This window comes from Salvia splendens, chromosome 12 (assembly GCF_004379255.2).
Source record: "Salvia splendens isolate huo1 chromosome 12, SspV2, whole genome shotgun sequence".
Lineage (NCBI taxonomy): Eukaryota > Viridiplantae > Streptophyta > Magnoliopsida > Lamiales > Lamiaceae > Salvia > Salvia splendens.
The window spans coordinates 33203359-33224379 of record NC_056043.1 but is presented as its reverse complement, the minus strand read 5'-3'; the positions used below and the strand labels follow the sequence as shown (position 1 = coordinate 33224379).

The 21021-nt window shown below is 43.1% G+C and overlaps 2 protein-coding genes and 2 pseudogenes across 4 annotated transcripts; all 4 read right to left on the bottom strand.

Moving 5' to 3' along the window:
• Positions 1-10681, bottom strand: part of LOC121758920 — a 126407-nt pseudogene extending 115726 nt beyond the window's left edge.
• LOC121758913 (subtilisin-like protease SBT3) lies at positions 5331-8004 on the bottom strand. Its single transcript, XM_042154353.1, has one exon. It carries the CDS (start codon positions 7780-7782, stop codon positions 5518-5520), a length of 2265 nt encoding a protein of 754 aa, XP_042010287.1. The 5' UTR covers positions 7783-8004; the 3' UTR covers positions 5331-5517.
• LOC121758925 (ribosome biogenesis protein BRX1 homolog 1-like) lies at positions 10539-13990 on the bottom strand. 3 transcript variants are annotated; one of them, XM_042154361.1, is made up of 9 exons: positions 13381-13990; positions 13043-13184; positions 12880-12958; positions 12639-12763; positions 12219-12320; positions 12040-12111; positions 11864-11962; positions 11562-11689; positions 10539-10822 (listed from the first exon to the last, which is right to left on the bottom strand). In XM_042154361.1, the coding sequence occupies exons 1-9, from the start codon at positions 13575-13577 to the stop codon at positions 10684-10686; spliced, it is 1083 nt and encodes a 360-aa protein (XP_042010295.1). In that variant the 5' UTR covers positions 13578-13990; the 3' UTR covers positions 10539-10683. The 3 variants fall into 3 exon arrangements, with proteins under 3 accessions (XP_042010295.1, XP_042010296.1, XP_042010297.1); XM_042154362.1 differs by having other exon boundaries at positions 10591-10782; positions 13381-13973; XM_042154363.1 differs by lacking the exon at positions 10539-10822 and having other exon boundaries at positions 11338-11689; positions 13381-13966.
• Positions 13991-16295: 2305 nt separating this feature from the next.
• LOC121758185 lies at positions 16296-18752 on the bottom strand (annotated as a pseudogene).
• Positions 18753-21021: the final 2269 nt, after the last annotated feature.

Here is a 21021-nt window from a genome sequence, read left to right as displayed (position 1 = left end):
TTTGCGTTTTAGTAGTGATAGATTTTTGATTTTGAAAGAATGTTTTGTTGATACCTTCTTTTAGAAGAAATTTAATTCAGTTTCTTAAATTGGTTTATGATGGATATTCGATTTCTTTTAATGACAACTGCGTTATTAAGAAGAGATGGTTCTTTATATCTGTCGTGGTATCATGGAAAACAATCTGTACACAATCACTTCTACACAGTTTAATAATCGCAAATCAGAACTCAATACAACATCGAAAATTTCAAAAGAAACGAAAAGAACCTTCAAATTCAATGAATGAAAACGTACTTGTGGCACCTTAGACTTGGTCATGCTAATGAAAGGAGGATCCATTCTCTTTTGTTCAATAAGATCTTATCAAAGGTCTAGAGGAGGAACCTTTTCATAAGTGTGAGTCATGCTTAGAAGGCAAGATGACCAAGAGGCCTTTTAAGGCTTAAGGGCAATAGGTCCAAGGAAGTACTTGAGCTCGTTCATCCGATGTATGTGGACCAATGTCAACTGAGGCAAGAGGTGGGTTTTCGATACTTCATCACATTTATTGATGACTTCTCGAAAATTGGATATGTCTACTTGATGCGTCACAAGTCAGAGTCTTTTGACAAGTTTAAAGACTTTAAGACTCTTGTGGAGAAGTATCATGGGAAGAATATCAAATGCCTACGATCTGATCGTGGAGGCGAATACCTCAGTGCCGAATTTTTGGACTACTTATCGGAAGTGGGAATTCAATCCCAACTGACTGCGTCGGGCACGCCCCAGCAGAACGGCGTGGCTGAAAGAAGGAACAGGACCTTATTAAACATGGTTCGATCGATGATGAGTTATGCACGTCTGCCTATTTCATTTTGGGGACATGCCTTGCTTTCCGCAAGTCATGGTTTGAGTCAAGGTTTGGGGTTGCCCGGCTCATGTATTGGAAAAGGATCCAACTAAGCTAGGATCTAGGACGGATGTATGTTTGTTTATAGGATACCCAAAAGGAACGAAAGGTTATGAATTCTTTAGTCTCCGAGATAAGAAAGTCATTGTGAGCACTCACGCAACATTCTTAGAGGAAGACTATGTAATGAATCATAAACTCAGCAGTGAAGTGGCTCTTGATGAGCTAACTTCAGTCACAAGTTCCATTAACCAAGAACAAGTACCAAGTGTACAAACAATTCCCGAAACTTCAACTTCTACTCAAAATATTGTAGTGCCGCGCCGCAGTGGGAGGGTCTCACATGAGCCCCACAGATACATTGGTTTGGGAGAATCTATGGATCACTCCTCGGTCAGCAATGTATTAGATCCCTGGAACTTTGCGGAGGCACAGGCAGATATCGATCATTGCGAATGGGTAAAAGCAATGGTTTCGGAACTACAATCTATGATAGACAAAGACGTCTACGATTTGTCCGTCCTACCCGAAGGTTGTACTGCCATTGGGAGCAAGTGGATATATAAACGTAAACGTGGACCCGATGGACGAGTTAAAGTCTTCAAAGCAAGACTAGTGGCCAAGGGGTATACCCAAAAGGAAGGCATCGATTATGATGAGACCTTCTCCCCAGTGGCCATGCTCAAATCGATCCGGATACTGTTGTCTATTGCAGCTTATATGGATTGGGATGTATGGCAGATGGACGTTAAGACTGCATTTTTAAACGGCAGTCTTGAGGAGACCATCTACATGGAACAACCCGAAGGATATGCCATAAAGGGCAAATAACACATGGTTTGGAAGCTTAAGAAGGCCATTTATAGCCTCAAGCAAGCATCCAGATCGTGGAACCAATGTTTCGATCAAACTGTTTGCAAGTTTGGATTCGAAAAGTGCCCAAGTGAAAGCTGCGTGTATAAGAAGGTTGATAAGGGGAATGTGGTGTTCTTAGTTTTATATGTAGATGACATTCTTCTAATTGGAAACAATAAAAAGATGTTGTCATCAGTTCGAACACGGTTATCAAACCAGTTCGAGATGAAGGATATGGGAGACGCGAGACACATCCTCGGGATCAAGGTTCTTCGGAATCGAGAGAAGAAGATGTTGTGCTTATCTCAAGAATCTTACATCCAAACAGTACTTAGTCGTTTTAGCATGCAGGACGCCAAGAAAGGTTTCTTACCTTTTACACATGGCATCCATTTATCTCAAGAGATGTGCCCTAAAACGCCGTCTGAGATACAAGCAATGAGAAAGATTCCATATGCTTCGGCAGTTGGAAGTCTCATGTATGCTATGCTTTGTACTAGACCAGATATTTGCTTTGCTGTTGGCATGGTGGCAAGATATCAGTCGAATCCGGGCCAAGGACATTGGACTGCCGTAAAGAACATACTCAAGTACCTTAAACGGACTAAGGACTATGCTCTAGTTTACAATGCAGCCGAGCTCTGTCCTTTGGGATATACTGACTCAGACTTTCAAGCTGATCAGAACTCGAGAAAATCTACTTCAGGATATGTGTTCACCTTAGGAGGTGGAGCCGTAATTTGGAAGAGTGTGAAGCAGAAATGCATCGCGGACTCGACCATGGAAGCCGAGTATGTGGCCGCATCAGAGGCTGCAAAAGAGGCTATGGTTCAAGAACTTCCTTATGGATTTAGGTGTGGTTTCGAATCTGCCCAAGAGCATCACTATTTATTGTGACAATTCTGGTGCTGTGGCAAACTCGAAAGAACCAAGAGCTCACAAAGCGAGCAAACACATAGAGCGGAAGTATCATATCATTAGAGATATAGTGCAGAGAGGAGACATAAAAGTGGTCAAGATTGCGTCAGATAACAACCTGGCAGATCCTTTTATAAAGGCTTTAACGGTAAAACCGTTCGAGTGCCACGTTGAAGGGATGGGAGTTCGACTCATTCAAGACCTCAACTCGCTTTCAGTATAAGTGGGAGAAATTTAGACGTGTGCACTACTATTTTGTATACTCGAAAGCTGTTTTGAGTATAAGTGGGAGATTGTTAGGGTTTTGTATACTAGAAATCACCTTTCGAGTGATTGGATACTGTAAAACTCTAATGGTTATTTTCCAATAAATGCAACAGATTATTTTTGTCATAATGTTGTTATGTTTTACATTTAATGGTTGTTTATTGCATATTTAAATGTATGAGCAAACGTAACAAAGTCTAAGTCTTTGTTTTAGTAGACCGGTTGTGGGCGTCGTCCAATTTAAGGTAACACGGTCAGTTCTAAACAAAGAAAAATAAGAATTTCACAACCTAGATAGGCCTAGACTACCTATCGCGAAAGGTTGCAATGTCAGTCCGATTATTTCTAAACCTTATTGAAATAAGATGACGTTGGTGTGGTATAGCACTGAATGGATCTAACAGCAAGACGAGTCTTTATGCTATCTACTGAAAGACGAGGTCTTGAGAATTAATTTCTTAATCAATGTACGTTAGCATTGAGCATACGATATTGAGTATCCACTACTTTGACTTACCAAAGGTGCGGGTTTTTCGTAACCCAACGATCCAGTTATATTGGGTATTGGTGATCATTATCTAGAGGTGCTAGGATTGCTATTATGTTGAAACGTGCGCGAGGAGAGTCTCGTTTGATAACATCCACAAGAGGAGCTCGAAACGAGGTTTTATTATTCGAACCTAGCTAGTTGGAGTTTGATTACTCTATGAATAATAAATAAGAGTTTCTTGCTAAGTCCACTCTTGGAATTCGAAATATGTTAATTAATTAAGTCTATAGCAGACATTAATTAATTAATGGATGTTTCCATCTTAAGCGCGGGAAATAAATCAAATACAATTAAAGGAAACCCGGAATACATGTAATTTCGGATTTGGAAGGCAGTGCAATATTACTTTTGTAGTGGCTGCTCGTAATATTCCAATAAAAGCTTATATTAAATTGTGGGTTCAATTTAATTAGTAAAAAGCTAATTGGGTGAGGCCTGTTCCAGATTCTTCCTTAGATCCATGACTGGGCCCAATATGTGACTTATATAAATAGGAGAATAAAGGAGACAGAAAACACAACAATAATTTGTCAAATTTTCGTCCCCCCCCCCCCTAAAGAGTGATTTTCGAAAATTGTGCTCTCCTCCGTGAGCTGAGTTCTGTCTTCCATTATTCGAGTCCTAGTACGTTGGTGAGATTTGCCCACACAAATATCAGCGTATAGTCCGGGACACCAGTCAGAAGATCCGAGGTCTTGTATTGAAGATCTTCACGTGGAGACGGAGCAAGCCATCATCGATTCTTGATTGAATCAACGAGGTAAATTGGCTAATTCCGTAGTAAGCATGTTTTAGGAATTTTATGTGCTAAAGCATGTTTTAATTCAAGTTATGAGCATGATACATGTGATAATTACGCGAATAGATTTTGTCTAAATAATCTGCTAAATAGATCAAATCATGTGATCTGTTTTGTCCACACGCTTCCGCTGCCAGCCCCTTCAGGGTGCCCGGCGTTGACGAACCGGAACCACCACCTAGGACATTGTACATGCCCCCCCAGTCGTCGAACGCGTTGATGTTGAACCCGCCGGAGCTGCCACCGCTAGAGTTTCCGTCGCCGGACATTTTGTGATGAAAGGTTTGATGAAAATTGGAGGGGAAATGGAGATGATTTGGGAAGAATAGGTGTGTATTTATGTGTGAAATGAGGATGAATTAGGAGTATTTATAGAGTAAAAAAATAAAAAAAATAAAAAACAGTAATATTACCGTTTTTCGTTTTTAAATTTTTTTTTAATTCAAATTTTTTTTAAAAAATGATTTATTGTGTCAGCGTGACGATGCCCACTCGCGGGCCGGCGAGTGGGCATCACGCATGGCGCCGGAGCGCCCCACGTCGCGCTGGCGCGTGGCGAGACGTCTCGCCATCCGTCTCGGCGGGCTGGGGACGAGATGGGGCGCTGCAACACGTCACGCCGCCATTTTGTCCCGGCGTGACGGATTACAGGCCACCCGCGTGACGCGTTGCGAGTAACCTTAAAATGAGTGTTCTTATCATATATTGTTTTATTTGTCTTCCCAATGTAAACACCCAACATTGTACATAAACAAATTGAATGCAAAGACCCACTCTTACTTACCCCGCGTAGACTTTTCATTGCAAAAGATGACCATGGTTTTTTTGGACCCAAACTCATTTAATTGCATGCACAACTAAACCAAGATAATACTCCACCTTTTCGTCCGTATTTATTTATAACAATTTTTTTATTATTATCTTTTATTTTATCATTTATAAGATTATAAAATTTCAACTATCTTTTTTTTATTATCATCTTAAATGATCTATTTCTATGAAAAAAAGGAATAGTATATACAAATTCATCCTTTTAGGGGATTCCGAGATTCAACCTCCTAAAGGAGAAAACATATGTTTATTGAATGATTTCACGCAATTTCCCATACAAACAAAGATTAAATACGAAGATTCCCTTTATAGGAAGATACATAACAAATGAAACTAATTAATAATAACCACATCATTATTGAACAACAGATAACATAATCGGCCTTGTCACAATGTAAATTAAAATTACTCGAAATTGTCGGCGGCAGCGGACACCATAATCGGGCTTCTCACTCTATACTTACCGGTTTGATCGGTCCAAATGACTGCGCCTTCTCTATGCTGAATCTCAATATCAGCCTTGTACCGAATCGTGAGAGAATAGCTCTTCGTCTCGTATTTCTTGCCAAACACCAACGTTTGAGGCCGAACTACGGCTGTCGTGTTCACCGGAACTTCCACCGTAACCTTATACGTGGCCGCGCCATTCCCTACATTCGTCACTCTTCTCCGGAACCTCCGAGTCAACGTCCTCCCCATCTCCGCTGCCCGAATCAGAGCCACGAAAGATGGATAATTGAGGTCGGACGACGGATTCGTGCAGTTGTAGCTCGATCTTATGATTGTCAGAGTCTGGTTGCGAGTAAAGTTCATGGAACATACCAGATTCACCAGGTCTTGCATGGAAGCATCGTAAATAAGGCCTGGATCCAACGCTCTGTTGGGGTCAACGTGACCCGACCCGATGCCCAGAGGGGAGGCGACCGAGCCGTCTTGTGCCCTGATTGGCTGGTTTGTGTTGTCCAGAGGATTGGCGGTAGTCATCATCGCAGACTGTATCGCTGCCAGGCTCCAATCGGGGTGTGCGGCTTTCAAAAGCGCCAAGACCCCGGAGATATGTGGGCACGCCATCGACGTGCCCGATAGGAGATTGTAGTCAGCGGAGAGGTCGATGTTTCTGCCGATCCTGGCCGCCGGGAAGTGGGGTTGGAAGGCGGCCAGGATTAACACGCCCGGCGCCATCAGGTCGGGCTTCAGGATGCCCTCGTAGGATCGCCCCGGACCTCTTGATGAGTCGTCAGAGAGAGCCGGCGCGGCTCTCGGCCCCCTGCCGAGAATCGTTTGCTGAAAATCGATGCTCGCGGTCGGGGTAGCGCTGGCAAGCGCGTAATCAGCGACTTGTTGCCCTTGCGCTGCCGTGATCACGACTCCGGGGTAAGGAAACGTGCTGAATCGGAAAATGGAGGTTTCTTCGGCAATGATTATAGCTGCTTTGACGTTGGAATTGGATAAGTCTTCCATCACGATGTCAAAATTCGTGTTTCCGATGGTGGTGTTGCAGACGATGATGGTGTTTTCCGGCGCTTCCGCCAGCTCAGCTGTGGTGCAGCCGGTTAAGCTCTGGTTGTACACTACAGGCACGTTCCGGAGTATGGCAGTAGCCGGATATGTGGTCCAGCCAGTGATGGTTTTCCCATTGCCAAGAGTTAAAGTACCGGCAAACCAACGATCAACGGTTCCCGAAGCGACAACGACGGCCCATGGGACTCCTTTAAATATAGTTCTAATTCCACGAGTCCCACGATTCCCCGCCGACGTAACAAGCATGATTCCCTTCTCCCTCGCACCAAAGCCGGCTATGGCGAAAGGACTCTCGTACAGATTATTCGCCCTGCTACTTATTGAAACGGAAATTATATCGACTCCGTCAGCAATGGCCTGGTCCATTCCCGCCAGCAAATCGGATTCAGTGGCTCCGCGGAAGAGGACCTTGTAGACCGCCAACCTAGCTCGGGGAGCGACCCCCCTCGCAGTCCCGGGCGCGTAGCCGAAGAAGGAAACTCCCTCCACAATGTTTCCAGCAGCGATTGACGCCACGTGGGTGCCATGGCCAGTGTCGTCCCTTGCTGAATCTTTAAACTCCTGATCAGGATCCTCTGCTCGAATTCCTTGGTTGAAGTATCTGGCTCCGATGATTTTCCTGTTGCATAGCGATGCATTGAAACCCTCACCACCGTTGCAAGCCCCCTTCCACCTTGCGGGGATCTCAGTCATCCCATCGTCGCTGAAGCTCGGACTCTCCGGCCAGATGCCAGAGTCAACAATGCCGATTATAATATCTTTGCCGTAGCTGGAAGCCGGCCAGAGGCCAGAAGCACTGGTGAGGCCAAGGAACTTGCTGGAGTGTGTTGTGTCCGGCATCACGACACCATCCTTGTAGGCGGAGATGAAGCCAGCTGAGTTCTTCAAGGCTTCGAGTTCGTCTTCCGACAGCACAGCGCTGAACCCGTGGAAGGCGTGGTCGTAGGTGTAGATCAGCTTGGGCTCCGACACTGATCTTTTTGATGATGTAAGAAGGGAAGAATACCAAAAATGGTGACTGGAAAATGCCTTAGGCATGGTGGATTTGTCCATGTGGACAATGTAAGTGGATCTTTGTGATGAAACATGATGAACTAGAAGAAACAACAGTGAGAAGAGAAGATGAAAAACTGCATTTGGAAACTCCATTTTCTTTTGGTTTCAAGTCACAAATAACTCCCAGCTTATAGTAACTAGTCTTCATTTGGATTTGAATGATGAAAAAAATATCTTCTCCCCAAGTGGCTGTTATCATCAATATTATTGTCGGTAAGGGGACACCATTTGTGTGTGTCTATGGTCGAAAATTGGTTTAAAGTTTAAACAATATATTTAGCTGCCATCTTTATTTTAGGAAGGACGAAGCTGAGGTGGCGGACACCGTAGATGGGTAGTGGATATATTAATGTTGATATGATAATGTAGTTGAGTCATTATGATTCCATGAAACTATTAAAAGAATAAATAAACATAAATTGACCATCAGTACTACTCCTCCGTCCAATCCATGCATAAATATCACATTTTTTATTGATCCAAATTTTAAGAAATTATTTGAATTTATAAATAAAGTGATAAAAAAATTAATGGAATGTGAGTCTAACTTTTATACTTCCTCTTATTTCATAGTAGTAGAAGTATTTCTTTTAATCACGGAGATCAATAAAAATGTGTGTAATATACTCCCACCATCCCCTAAAAATAGGATTCTTAGAAACAGCACGAGTTTTAAACAAAAGTAGGAAAGTATGAGAGAGATGGAAAGAAAAGTGTGTTAGTGAAAAATGAATCTCATCTCATTAGATAGAAATAAGTTTTCTTAAAAAGAAAGCTTCTATTTTTAGGGGATAGATCATAAAGAAAAAGGTTTTATTTTTAGGAATGGAGGGAGCATTAAATAAAAAGATAATAAAGTAGGAGAGTGAAAAAGTAGAAAGAATAAAGTAAGAGTGAGAAAAGTGTTGTTTTTTACTAAAAAATGAAATGACTCTACAAATATGGAATGTCCACATGAAAAAATAACTTTACTACTATGGAACGGAGAGAGTATATTGATTTTATAATAAAATGTGAATAGATTGAGTTAGTGGAATGTGGAGTCAATTTACTAATGTAGTATAGTAAAAATGAAATGATTTTATTGATGGGTGGACAAAAATAGAAAAACGAGATATTTAATAGCAAACGAATGGAGTATACTGCTAAGAAATTTCTCCTTCCATAGGTTGTTCAAATAATTATGAAAATAGACAAATAAGTCGTAGTAATTATAGCTTGACTTTATGATCGTTTGAGTTTGGTTGCGAGTGAAGTTCATGGAACACACCAGATTCACCAAGTCCTGTACAGAAGCATCGTAGACAAGACCCGGATCAAGCGCCCGGTCGGGATCAACATGGCCCGATCCAATGCCTAGTGGTGAGGCCTCAAGGTCCTTTATAGGCTGCTTGTTGCTATCGAGAGGATTAGCGGTTGTCATCATCGCGGACTGTATGGCTGCAGGGCCCCAATCAGGGTGTGCGGCTTTGAGGAGGGCCGCTATACCCGAGACATGAGGGCATGCCATTGAAGTGCCCGAGATCAGATTGTAGTCGCTGGAGAGGTCGATGTTTCTACCAATTCTCGTCGCCATGAGCTGAGGATGGAAGGCTGCTAAGATCAGCACCCCAGGTGCCATCACTTCTTCCCCTTCTTCCGGGGTAATGACAACTCCCGGTTCAGGTAATGAAGTCGATCGAAAAATCTCAGCAGTGGTTGAAGTGATGACGATACTTGCTAGGACATTAGTACCAGGTTGGTAGAGCATCACCGTACCAAGATCTGCATTTCCAGTATTCAGATTGCATATGAAGATACTGTCGGAAGGGGCTTCTGTGAAGAACACGGGTGAGTCGCAAGCAGATGATGTTTGGTTATAGACGAGCTGCAGGTTTCTTATATTGGCTCTTGCCGGAAATGTGGTCCATCCGGTGATGGTTTTCCCGTTGCCGAGAGTTAAAGTACCGGCGAACCAACAATCAACTGTTCCTGAAGCGACAACCACGGCCCACGGGACTCCTTTAAATATAGTTCTAACTCCACGAGTCCCACGGTTCCCTGCCGACGTGCAAACCATGATTCCCTTCTCCCTCGCGCCAAAGCTGGCTATGGCGAAAGGGCTCTCGTACAGATCCTCCGCACGGCTGCTTATGGAAACGGATATTATATCGACTCCGTCTGCAACGGCCTGGTCCATTCCAGCTAGCATATCAGATTCAGCAGCTCCGAAGAAGAGGACCTTGTAGATTGCGAGCCTAGCTCATGGAGCGACACCCCTCGCAGTTCCGGGGCGCAGCCGAAGAAGGAAACTCCCTCCACAATGTTTCCAGCTGCAATTGAAGCCACGTGGGTGCCATGGCCATCGTCGTCCCTTGCTGAATCTTTAAACTCCCGATCCGGATTCTCTGCTCGGCCTCCTTGGTTGAAGTATCTGGCTCCGATGATTTTCTTGTTGCATAGCGAAGAGTTGAAATCTTCACCGCCGTTGCAAGCTCCCTTCCACCTTGCAGGAATCTCAGTCATCCCGTCGTCCTTGAAGCTCGGACTCTCCGGCCGGACACATAATGCCGATTATAACATCTTTGCCGTAGTTGGAAGCCGGCCAGAGCCCTGAAGCACTGGTGAGGCCAAGGAAGTTGGTGGAGTGTATCGTGTCCGGCGTCACGACACTGTCCTTGTAGGCGGAGATGAAGCCAGCTGAGTTCTTCAAGGCTTCAACTTCGTCTGCCGACAGAACAGCGCTGAATCCATGGAAGGCGTGGTCGTAGGTGTAGATGAGCTTGGGCTCGGATTTGTCGGCATTTGCACAAGTTTGAGACGTTGATTTTGATGATGTAAGAAGGGAAGAATACCAAAAATGGTGACTGGAAAATGGGTTAGGCATGGAGGATTTGTCCATGTGGACAATGTAAGTAGATCTTTGTGATGAAACATGATGAACAAGCAGAAACAGAGAGAGGAGAAGCTGAACAGCTGAATTTGGAAACGCCATTTTCAGGGAAGGACTCATCATCAGTTATTACAGTCCGCTCTTGAATGTTGAAAGTTGTATTGCTTTTTTACTAAGTGGCTGTCGGTAATGGAATCCAATCTGTTGGCTGCCCTCGAAAACTGGTTAAATATATTATCCAAGGATATAATTAGCCGCCATCTTTTGGATGGTATCCTCGCAAAATTTGGGCGATTTTCTTGTGTTATTATAATCATCCCACATCTAGCTTTATGACAAATACGAAACTAAAGTGACACATATGTAGTAATTTTGAATACTAATGGCTCTGATTAAATGGAGGAACAAACAGCTAAATTTAAATTTATATTGAAGCTTTTTCTTGTTAAATCAAATACTCGCCTATTATTTAGGCAAGAACATGCTCACTATAATACTCATATAAACAAGCAGAAGTGAGTCCTACTTTATCTCTGTTTTTTAATGTAATGGCAAAACAAATCAGCAGAAAAAACACTTGCAGGTATTTCCTTTTTAAAGAATATTTTTATTAAAAGGCAACTAGTCACAAGAATCATTCATACTCATCTAGGACACATGCTTGCCACCAGACAAAATTGCAGTAATAATACGAGAATGAAAAATCATTTTATATTTTAAATGCTAATTTCCAAATCACAAAATTATGGAGTAGTATCTAAAGTATCAGGAACATATTTTACTGTAAGAGTTGGATAAGCTTTTGCTTTCAATATATATGTAGGAAGAGGTTTAATCCATAGATCAAATACAGTTTATATATGAACCAAAAAGACTACATATTTGGTACAAAGTGCAACTAAACAATCAAATACACCTCTTCCTGTTGTGCGGAGGCAACTGAATTTTGACTACAGGAAAGCAAATAAAATAGACATGCTAAAGGTTATTAGATTCTTACTCCTTCCACATATCAGCAAACTCATCAACTTCGAGGGGATTTTCCATCTCGTGCATCTTCTTCCTGGTCTTGGCTTTAACCTTCTTTGCATATTTCCCGGCCTTCTGTCTTTTCTCCATAGAGCGAATCTGGTGAAAAGGTATGGGGGAAGGATCAATTATAAGGTTTAATTTGCAGATTTATCATAATTCAAAAATTGTCCATTCATTTGAAGCAATGTTTTTACCTTTACCAAGCATTAGAAGAGGGAAAAGAAAATGAAACTTTAAGGCCCAAACATGAAGATATACTACAGAACTAACCGTGTTGGGTGAAACGTAGAAAGGATTCTCGTACAATGTTGGCCCGCCAAAGCTGCCACTGAATATCTTAATTGGGTTTAAGCAAAACCTTGGACCAACCTGGACAAGGAATGTGTTAAATATGAACTTTTAGAATGTAAACACCAGGTACATATATGCAGTGTTCCTTTGCAAACCTCAATCAGAGTCATCTTTTCCAAATCTCCACGGTCTAACTTTTGTGATGAACCAGTATGGTCGGCTGATATCTGATTCACGGAAATGAAGATGCTAACATAAATTCCTCTTATAATGAAACATTACTAATAAGATAGGATTGCTGCACCAACATATTTGCTAATACAACATCACAAACCTGGTAATTCCGGAACCATATGTGGTCGTCAGCAATAGAGAAGACAAATACATGGTCATGGTATGGTTTCGATTTCCTGTGATCTTTCGGTGTGGCAAACACCTGAATAACAGAAAGTAACATATAGAAATTTGAAACCATAAATAAATACACAGATGGTGGGAAACGCATGACAACAAGCTATAAAACTCCTTAAATATAATCAATGCAATCACTAAGACAGACTTTAAATATAGCATTTTACATCAGTTCTAGTGCTAGAAAATGCAAATTTCCTTAAAATTAAGACAATTTGAAAATACCAACTAAGGTAAGGTAGCTCTTGTATACACTAAGACATGCTTATAACTAATTTCTCATATCATGTCTAATTCACCATTTATCTCAAAAATAAAAAACAAAAAGGCATGGAGGACCTACCAGAGTAATCATCTCCTTTAGGAGCTTCCAATGAGGGCTTTTATCGAAGTTGGATGAAAACGTCAGGATAGGACGTGAACCCTTGAGATGGTTTCCAGTAAGTTTCAGTTCCTCCATTGTGTGCACTGACATAAATACACGACAAACATAATTACGACCAATCTAAAAGGCAGAGGAAATGCTTATGGGGCGTGGGGAGAGTAAAAAATCTGAAAAATGTGACGAATACAACCAGCCATACCAGCATTAACCAAAAACTTAACGGAGGGACCATTGGGGCACTTAGCCATCCATAAGTAGAGGTCTCTCCCTTTCCTGCACTGCAGAGAGCAAGCGTTGCAGCTACATTACAATTGATGTTTCTAACAACACTATTTCAAGGAAAGTTCAGAAGCTCAGAATACCTCAAAGAACAAGCAAGACGAGCAGCTCCTGAGCTCGACAAGCTCGTTCAGATCCGCACCTTTGCTCCCCTTGGACTCGACCTTGTTATCTTTCTTACAATGAGGCAATAAATCAACCAAGTTCATCATCAAATGACGATACCTAAAATCACCCAATCAACAAATCCAATAAAAAGAGCAATCAAATATTGACGCAGTAAAACTTAAAATCAAACATTCAACATTTCCAACAAAAACAGAAATTAAATAGAAACAAGGTGCCAACTTAATTTGCAGGTGTAAGGCAAAAATTAACAAGCTCAAACCGTCAAATACGGAAAATAATTATAGAATTGAACCTGAAACTAATGCGGCGAGAACAAGTAACCAAAACTTTCTCTTTATTCCGGAAAAAGGGGGTGGAATTATTCTCCTTTAAGTCCTCAGGACTGGTTTTGAATCCGAAAAGAGTTCTTTCGGGCCGTTCCGGCGCGGTTTCTTCCTTCTTCTCATTCTCTGCCGCCTTGGTTTCGCTGTGCTTTCGCTTCTTCCCCATTCCAACTTAATCAAACTCCAACAACCGAGTGCAAAATTTACGAATTTCCAGATGCCGAAACGGCTACAGACTGAAGAGAGTGATTTGGGCTGAGGTTAAACCCTATACCCTAGTCCATAGTGGGGAAGAAAGAGGGATTTTAGATATCGTGGGCCCTGCATGTTAAGATATTTTTGGGCTTTTGATGGGCTAAAAACTGCCCACATTAGTTTTGTACAAAATGAAATTACTTTTCTTTTCTCTTTGTTTATTCATCAACTATGGTAGCTATTGCAATTCCAGCATCACGTTTAAAGCCTTTTTAATCTTTAGTCGTAGCCATTTAATCTAAAAACTATTTATAATAAAAATTGCATCGAAACTCCTATTCACGGACGGATCGAAATAGAAAAATTGGACTATTAAAATAGAAACAACATTTCTACTTTTTTATCTCTCTTACTTTATTCTTTATTAATTTATAAAATAACACTATGAAAAATCTCGTGACGAAAATGCAAACGCTTTATTTCTGATGGGCCAGAGGGAGTATTAAAAAACCAAAAAATATAGAGTACTCTGTTATCCTGTGAGATCTAGATCTAAAATATACTCCACATAAAGTTTGATAAAATTCAGACGTCAATTGATGGCAGGACACTTTTTCCAGGCAAAAGACGGTCATATTGTAAGAGCATCCACAATGGCGCCTAGCGCACCGCCTAGCCGAGCGCCGGCGCTAGGCGAACCATTGCAGGAGCCGAAAACCGCCGAGCGGTTTTTCGGAAATGAATTTCGCCTAGCGCTAGGCGGTCAAAATCCGCTGGGCTATGCGCTGGGCGATCCGCTCAGCGCCATTGCAGCGCCCGGATCGGCCAGCGCATAGCCCAGCGGTTTTTTTTTTAATTTTCGAAACACTATATATACGCGATTTGCACTTCATTTTCATTCGCACCACTTGTATTAACGAGTACTCTCTCTATCTTAATTTCTGTACAAGATCAACACCGAGAAATGAGTAACGCGGGTGGTAGTAGTGGAGGTAGTGGGGGGGGACGCTGAGGAGTACGAACGTCGAATGGCCGAAGCGTTTGAGGCATATACCAACCGCGGGATAGACCAATGGATGCAAAGAGCCTTGCAGCCGGCAGTACCTCGACCTCGGCCAGTTGTCCATCGCCGACAAGCGATTGATCGTGATCACGTAGCTGCACATCAGCGCCTATACGAAGACTACTTCGCAGAGGAGTCGCGGTTCAACGCCAACCTTTTCAGGCGACGTTTTAGGATGAGCAGAGCCCTGTTTATGCGTATTGTTAACGCCTTGGAGCAGCGATATCTGTATTTCCGCTTCAGGCACGATGCGGCTGGCAGACCCGGCCACACACCTATTCAAAAGTGCACTGCGGCAATCCGGCAGTTGGCCTACGGAGGCGCGGCAGACATGTGGGACGAGTACCTCCACATCGGTGAGACGACTTCCCTGGAATGTATGAAGTATTTCTGTGATGGCGTGGTAGAAATATTTAGTGATCAGTACCTTCGAAGCCTTACCCCCCAAGACTGTCAGGATCTGATGCAGATGCACGGGGAGAAGCATGGGTTCCCGGGAATGTTAGGCAGCATAGATTGTATGCATTGGGAGTGGAAGAACTGTCCCACTTCCTGGAAGGGGTTCTACACGACCGGCTATAAGGGAAAGAATCCCACGATGATCCTCGAGGCCGGAGCTGATTACCGGCTGTGGATTTGGCATGCGTATTTTGGGATAGCCGGGTCGAACAACGACCTCAACGTCCTCAACTCGTCGCCCCTTTTCAACGAGCAGTGCCAGGGCGTCGGGCCGGCCATCAGTTTTGTCGCCAACGGCAACCGGCATGATATGGGCTACTACTTGGCCGATGGGATATACCCTAGGTTGCCCGTGTTTGTGAAGACGATCCGATGCGCATCAGATGAGAGGAAGGCCTACTTTGCGGCACGGCAGGAGTCGGCGCGCAAGGACGTGGAGCGCGCATTTGGTGTGCTCCAGTCTCGATGGGCGGCGGTTAGGGGTCCAACGCTTTTGTGCCATGTCGACTGCATTGCTGATATAATGTACGCTTGTATTATCATGCACAACATGATTGTCGAAGATGAAGGTGTACAACTGACGGATTGGGCCAACGACGATAATGAAGCCGGTCCAAGCCACGGCGTGGCCGTCCCCAACACACGGAGTGTGGTACCTCACGATGAAGCCGGCCTCCTCCAAGCACATGCCGACATGCGCCAAACGGAAGCTCATATTCGACTCCAAAATGATTTAATTGAAGAGTTATGAGCGCGGGGACTACTCGGAGTTAGTTTTTTTTATTTATGTAATTTTTTAAAATGTATTTATTTAAAATTTAAATAAATTGTTGCATTTCCCGTATCTGTGGCGTAAATTTAATTCCGTATTTTGTGTGATTGTTCATTATTTGTTTTATATAATTTTGAGTGATGTGGCTGGGCTATGGCTGGGCTATTTGCTTATTTTGATAATGTGACAGGAGGATTTTTAGTGCTGATGATGTGGCAAGAGAAGTTTGTAGCTAGGCTATGGTTGGGCAAAAACCATTGATGCTCTAAAAGGGCCCCAAATTCAATTAAATTGTGAGGTCGTTTTTTTAAGCTAAGTTAAAAATACATTTTCATGCAATTTCATGTGCAAACAGAAGATTATATACGAAGCTTTCCTTTGTTAGGATAATCTGATGAAACTGAACTATAATTCATAAACTTCATCATTATTGAGTAACAAATACCATAATCGGACATGTAATTTTTTTCACAAAAATTACTCGAAATTGTCGGCGGCTGCCGACACCATAATCGGACTTCTGACTCTATACTTGCCGGTTTGGTCAGTCCAAATGACTGCACCTTCTCTATGTTGAATTTCTATAGCAGCCTTATACCGAATCGTAAGAGAATACCTCTTCGTCTCGTTTTTCCTGCGAAACACTAAAGTTTGAGGCTCAACAACGGCTGTGGTGTTCACCGGCGCTTCCACCGTAACCTTATACGTGGCCGCCCCATTCCCTACATTCGTCACTCTTCTCCGGAACCTCCGAGTCAACGTCCTCCCTATCTCCGCCGCCCGAATCAGAGCCACGAAAGACGGATAATTGAGGTCGGACGTCGGATTCGAGCAATTGTAGCTCGACCTTATGATCGTCAGAGTCTGGTTGCGAGTAAAGTTCATGGAACATACCAGATTCACCAGGTCTTGCACAGAAGCATCATACACAAGGCCTGGATCCAGAGCCCGATTCGGGTCGACGTGACCCGACCCGATGCCCAATGGCGAGGCGACCGAGCCGTCCTGTTCCCTAATGGGCCGGTTCGTGTTGTCCAGAGGATTGGCGGTGGTCATCAGCGCAGACTGTATCGCTGCGGGGCTCCAATCGGGGTGCGCGGCTTTAAGGAGCGCCGCGGTCCCTGAGATATGCGGGCACGCCATCGACGTGCCCGATAGGAGATTGTAGTCGGTGGCAAGGTCGATGTTTCTGCCGATTCTCGCCGCCGTGAGATGGGATGAAAGGCTGCCAGGATCAACACGCCGGCGCCATCAAGTCCGGCTTCAGGATGCCCTCGTAGCTCCGACCCGGACCTCTCGACGAGTCGTCTGAGAGAGCCGGTGCGGCTCTCGGCTCCTTCCCGAGAATCGTTTGCTGGAAATTGATGCTCGCGGTCGGGGTGGCGCTGGCCAGCGCGTAATCAGCGACTTGTTGCCCTTGCGCCGCCGTGATCACGACTCCGGGGTAAGGAAACGTGTTGAATCGGAAAATGGAGGTTTCTTCGGCTACGAATATAGCTGCTTTGACGTTGGAATTGGATAAGCCTCCCATCACGGTGTCGAAATCTGTGTTTCCGATGGTGGTGTTGCAGAAAATGATGGTGTTTTCCGGCGCTTCCGCCAGTTCAGCTGCGGTGCAGCCGGTTAAGCTCTGGTTGTACACTACAGGCACGTTGCGGACTATCGCGCTAGCCGGAAATGTGGTCCATCCGGTGATCGTTTTCCCGTTGCCGAGAGTCAAATTTCCGGCAAACCAACGGTCAACCGTACCCGCCGCGACGATCACAGCCCAAGGAATACCCGACCGGATCGTCCGAACACTCGGCCCGCGGTTTCCGGCCGACATACAAACCAGAATTCCCTTCTCCCTAGCTCCGAAGCTAGCAATCGAGAGAGGGCTCTCATACAACTCAATTTCTTGGACACCCACAGAAATCGAGATTATATCGACGCCGTCAGCCACGGCCTGATCAATAGCCGCAAGTATATCGGACGAGACACCGCCGCCGCCCCACAGGGCTTTATAAACGGCCAGCCTAGCCCGCGGGGCCACCCCTCTGGCGGTCCCGCAGGCGTAGCCAAAGAAGGAAACTCCCTCCACGAAGTTTCCTGCAGCAATGGACGACACGTGGCTACCGTGGCCATCGTCGTCCCTTGCAGTGTTGGGCACTGCAGTAGCAGGGTCCGACGCTTTTATACCCTGATTGAAGTACCTGGCTCCGATGATTTTCCTGTTGCACAGCGACGAGTTGAATCCGTCGCCGCCGCTGCAAACTCCCTTCCATTTCGCTGAGGCTGGACCGGCGATCCCGCGATCGCTGAAGCTCGGGCTCTCCGGCCAGATTCCGGTGTCGACGACGCCGATGATGACGTCCTTGCCGTACTCCGACGCCGGCCAGATGCCGGAGGCTGGGGTGAGGGAGAGGAAGTCGGGGGTGCGGGTGGTGTCAGGCGTGACGGCTGCGTCGGGGTAGGCCGAGACGAATCCCGGCGACGCTTTTAGTAGTTCGAGCTGGGTTTCCGAAATGGAGACGCTGAATCCATGGAAAGCGTGGTCGTAAACGTAGAGAAGCCTTGGGTTTGGATTTGTGGCTTGATTTACATATTTGAGAATGGAAGAATACCAGAAATGGTGAGAGGAGAATGCTTTGGGCATTGAGGGTTTATCCATGTGGATAATGTATGTGGATCTTTGTGATGAAGATCCATCAACAAAGAAAAGGCATAGCAGCAGAATCAGAGCAGTTTTTGAAGTACTATCCAACTCCATTCTTTTGCTTCTCTCACTCTAGATTCCAATGTCTATTTAACTAAGTAGGAGTACATGAGATTTTGGGGTATGAATGAATGTGATCTTGAATAAAATATTAGTACTAAATCAAAAAGATATGAATGTGATCAATTTGTAAAAGTAACCACATTATTGTTTTCACCAATTTTATATTTTTAAAAGCATATCCAATCACCCACTTGGCAAAGCTGGCGTCTCAATTTCTTCTTTTCCTCAATCATTATTTCTCAATTACTCTTCTATTATTGTTATTACTATTAGTATGTCAATTATGTTTGGAATAATGCATTAAAAAGAATGAAAAGCAACAAGAAATAGAATATAATAGAATTAATTACTCTATTCATTATAAAGGTTTTCCATTTATTTTTCGTATGCAGAATTCAAAGAAAAAACAATACCACTAGTATATCTAGATTCATTACCAATAATTTTATTAGTGAATAATGTGAGTTTTAATGTAAATTTTGTAAAATATGAAAGATAGAGAACAAAATGACTGTAATATTATTAGTGAAAATTGAGTTTTACATTATTATATAGTATTGAAATAGAAGATAAGTAATTTCTGTGGATAATCCAAAATAGCAAAACAAAACTTGTAAACGTATTAAATATTATACCAACCAAAGTTCTAACCCTAAAACTAGGGTTCATATCTCTAAAACTCTATTCTCCATATTCTTTACTTCCTTTGTCCATCAAATGTTGTCAATTTGTTATTTTGATTCGTCCACAAAGTATTGTCCATTTTGTTTTTTTTTTCATTTTTAATAAGTGAATTCCAATTTCTCTCAACTCATTACACTCACATTCAATGATAAAACTATGATCCACATTCTACTAATTTTTTCAACTATTTTTTCTTCATATTTCTTAAAACTGGTGCCAAGTAAAATTTGAATAATATCTGGTGGACGGAGGGAGTACTTAGTTGGCGATTTGCAGTAAGGCATGTGAGAGAATTTTATGAAATCATGTTGCACATATGGTCCTAGCTAACTGGTGCTTATACCCACAATGAAATGGAAACAAAAGGCGATGGACCCATGCCTCACCTTTCAGATAAACCTCTATAAAAGTTGTCTTGAGCAAAAGTAGACTTCAATAACTTTCATTGATAGTAAATATTATTGTTATAAAAGTTGTCTTGAGCAAAAGTAGACTTCAATAACTTTCATTGATAGTAAATATTAATGTTAAAATTGGGAGATATGATAATAGTACTTTATTTATCTAGACACTGAGAAGTGTGATCTGATGCAATTTATCACACTGTGTAGTGCACATGTGTACTAATGACGTTAATTTAATTGTCGAAAAAGTACTAGTAGTATAAAATTTGGTCAACTTTTGACCAATCACACAATTTTCAAAGTTTGCCACTAATATCATGAGTGTGAAAATTTTCCTCTATTTTATTTTTCTTTTTTTACGTATTACTCGGAGTCCCTTAGGGGACTGATAAATTTGATCAAGTTGGGATTTATTTGAAAAATGACCTTAATAAACATGAATCTGTTCAGGGTGTCCTGCTCTCTGATAGGTTGATTTGTGTTATCCAGATGATTGGCAGTTGTCATCATCGCAGACTGTATGGCCACAGGGCTCCAATCCGGGTGCGCGGCCTTCATAAGAGCTGCGACCCCGGATATGTGAGGGCATGACATTGATGTCCCTGAGAGAAGGCTGTAGTCACTAGAAAGTTTTACATTTAGAGGCAGAGTGGCTGCTAGGAGCTGAGGATTGTACGCTGCTAGAATCAGCTCTCCCGGCGCCATTATGTCGGGCTTCAGGATTGGCTCGTAGCTGAGCGCGGGCGCTCTAGATGAAAAATCTGACAGCAATGGAGCAGCTCTCGTGCCTCGCCCTACACCGCGACGAATTGAAACCCACACCGCCGTCGCAGCTCCCTTCTGTCAAACCCTAGAAGACACAATTCAAGGAAAGAATCAAGGAAAGAAATAAATCTATTTTAGGAGAATACCATTAGTGATTATACCTAGAATAGATTGATATGTTTCCAAATATACTTGTATTCTCTCCTATAAAAAGATATCATTGTATACAATGTAAAACACACAGAAATACAGAAATAAGAGAATCATAAACTTTGTTTTCTGCAATTCACCATGCCTATCCTTTTATCCCTTATCCCTCTCGGTTACCATCTTCAAGATGGTATCAGAGCAGGTTATTAAGGTGGGGACTCAGAGAGAGTTCATCACCGTCCCAAGGCTACCTTTCCCGATCGTCTGTCCTTAACTCTGTGAGCAAACAAAATGTCAGAAACCACCGAGAGTTCAAACACAGATCCACATAACACAAACACTTCAAACCAAACCAATTTT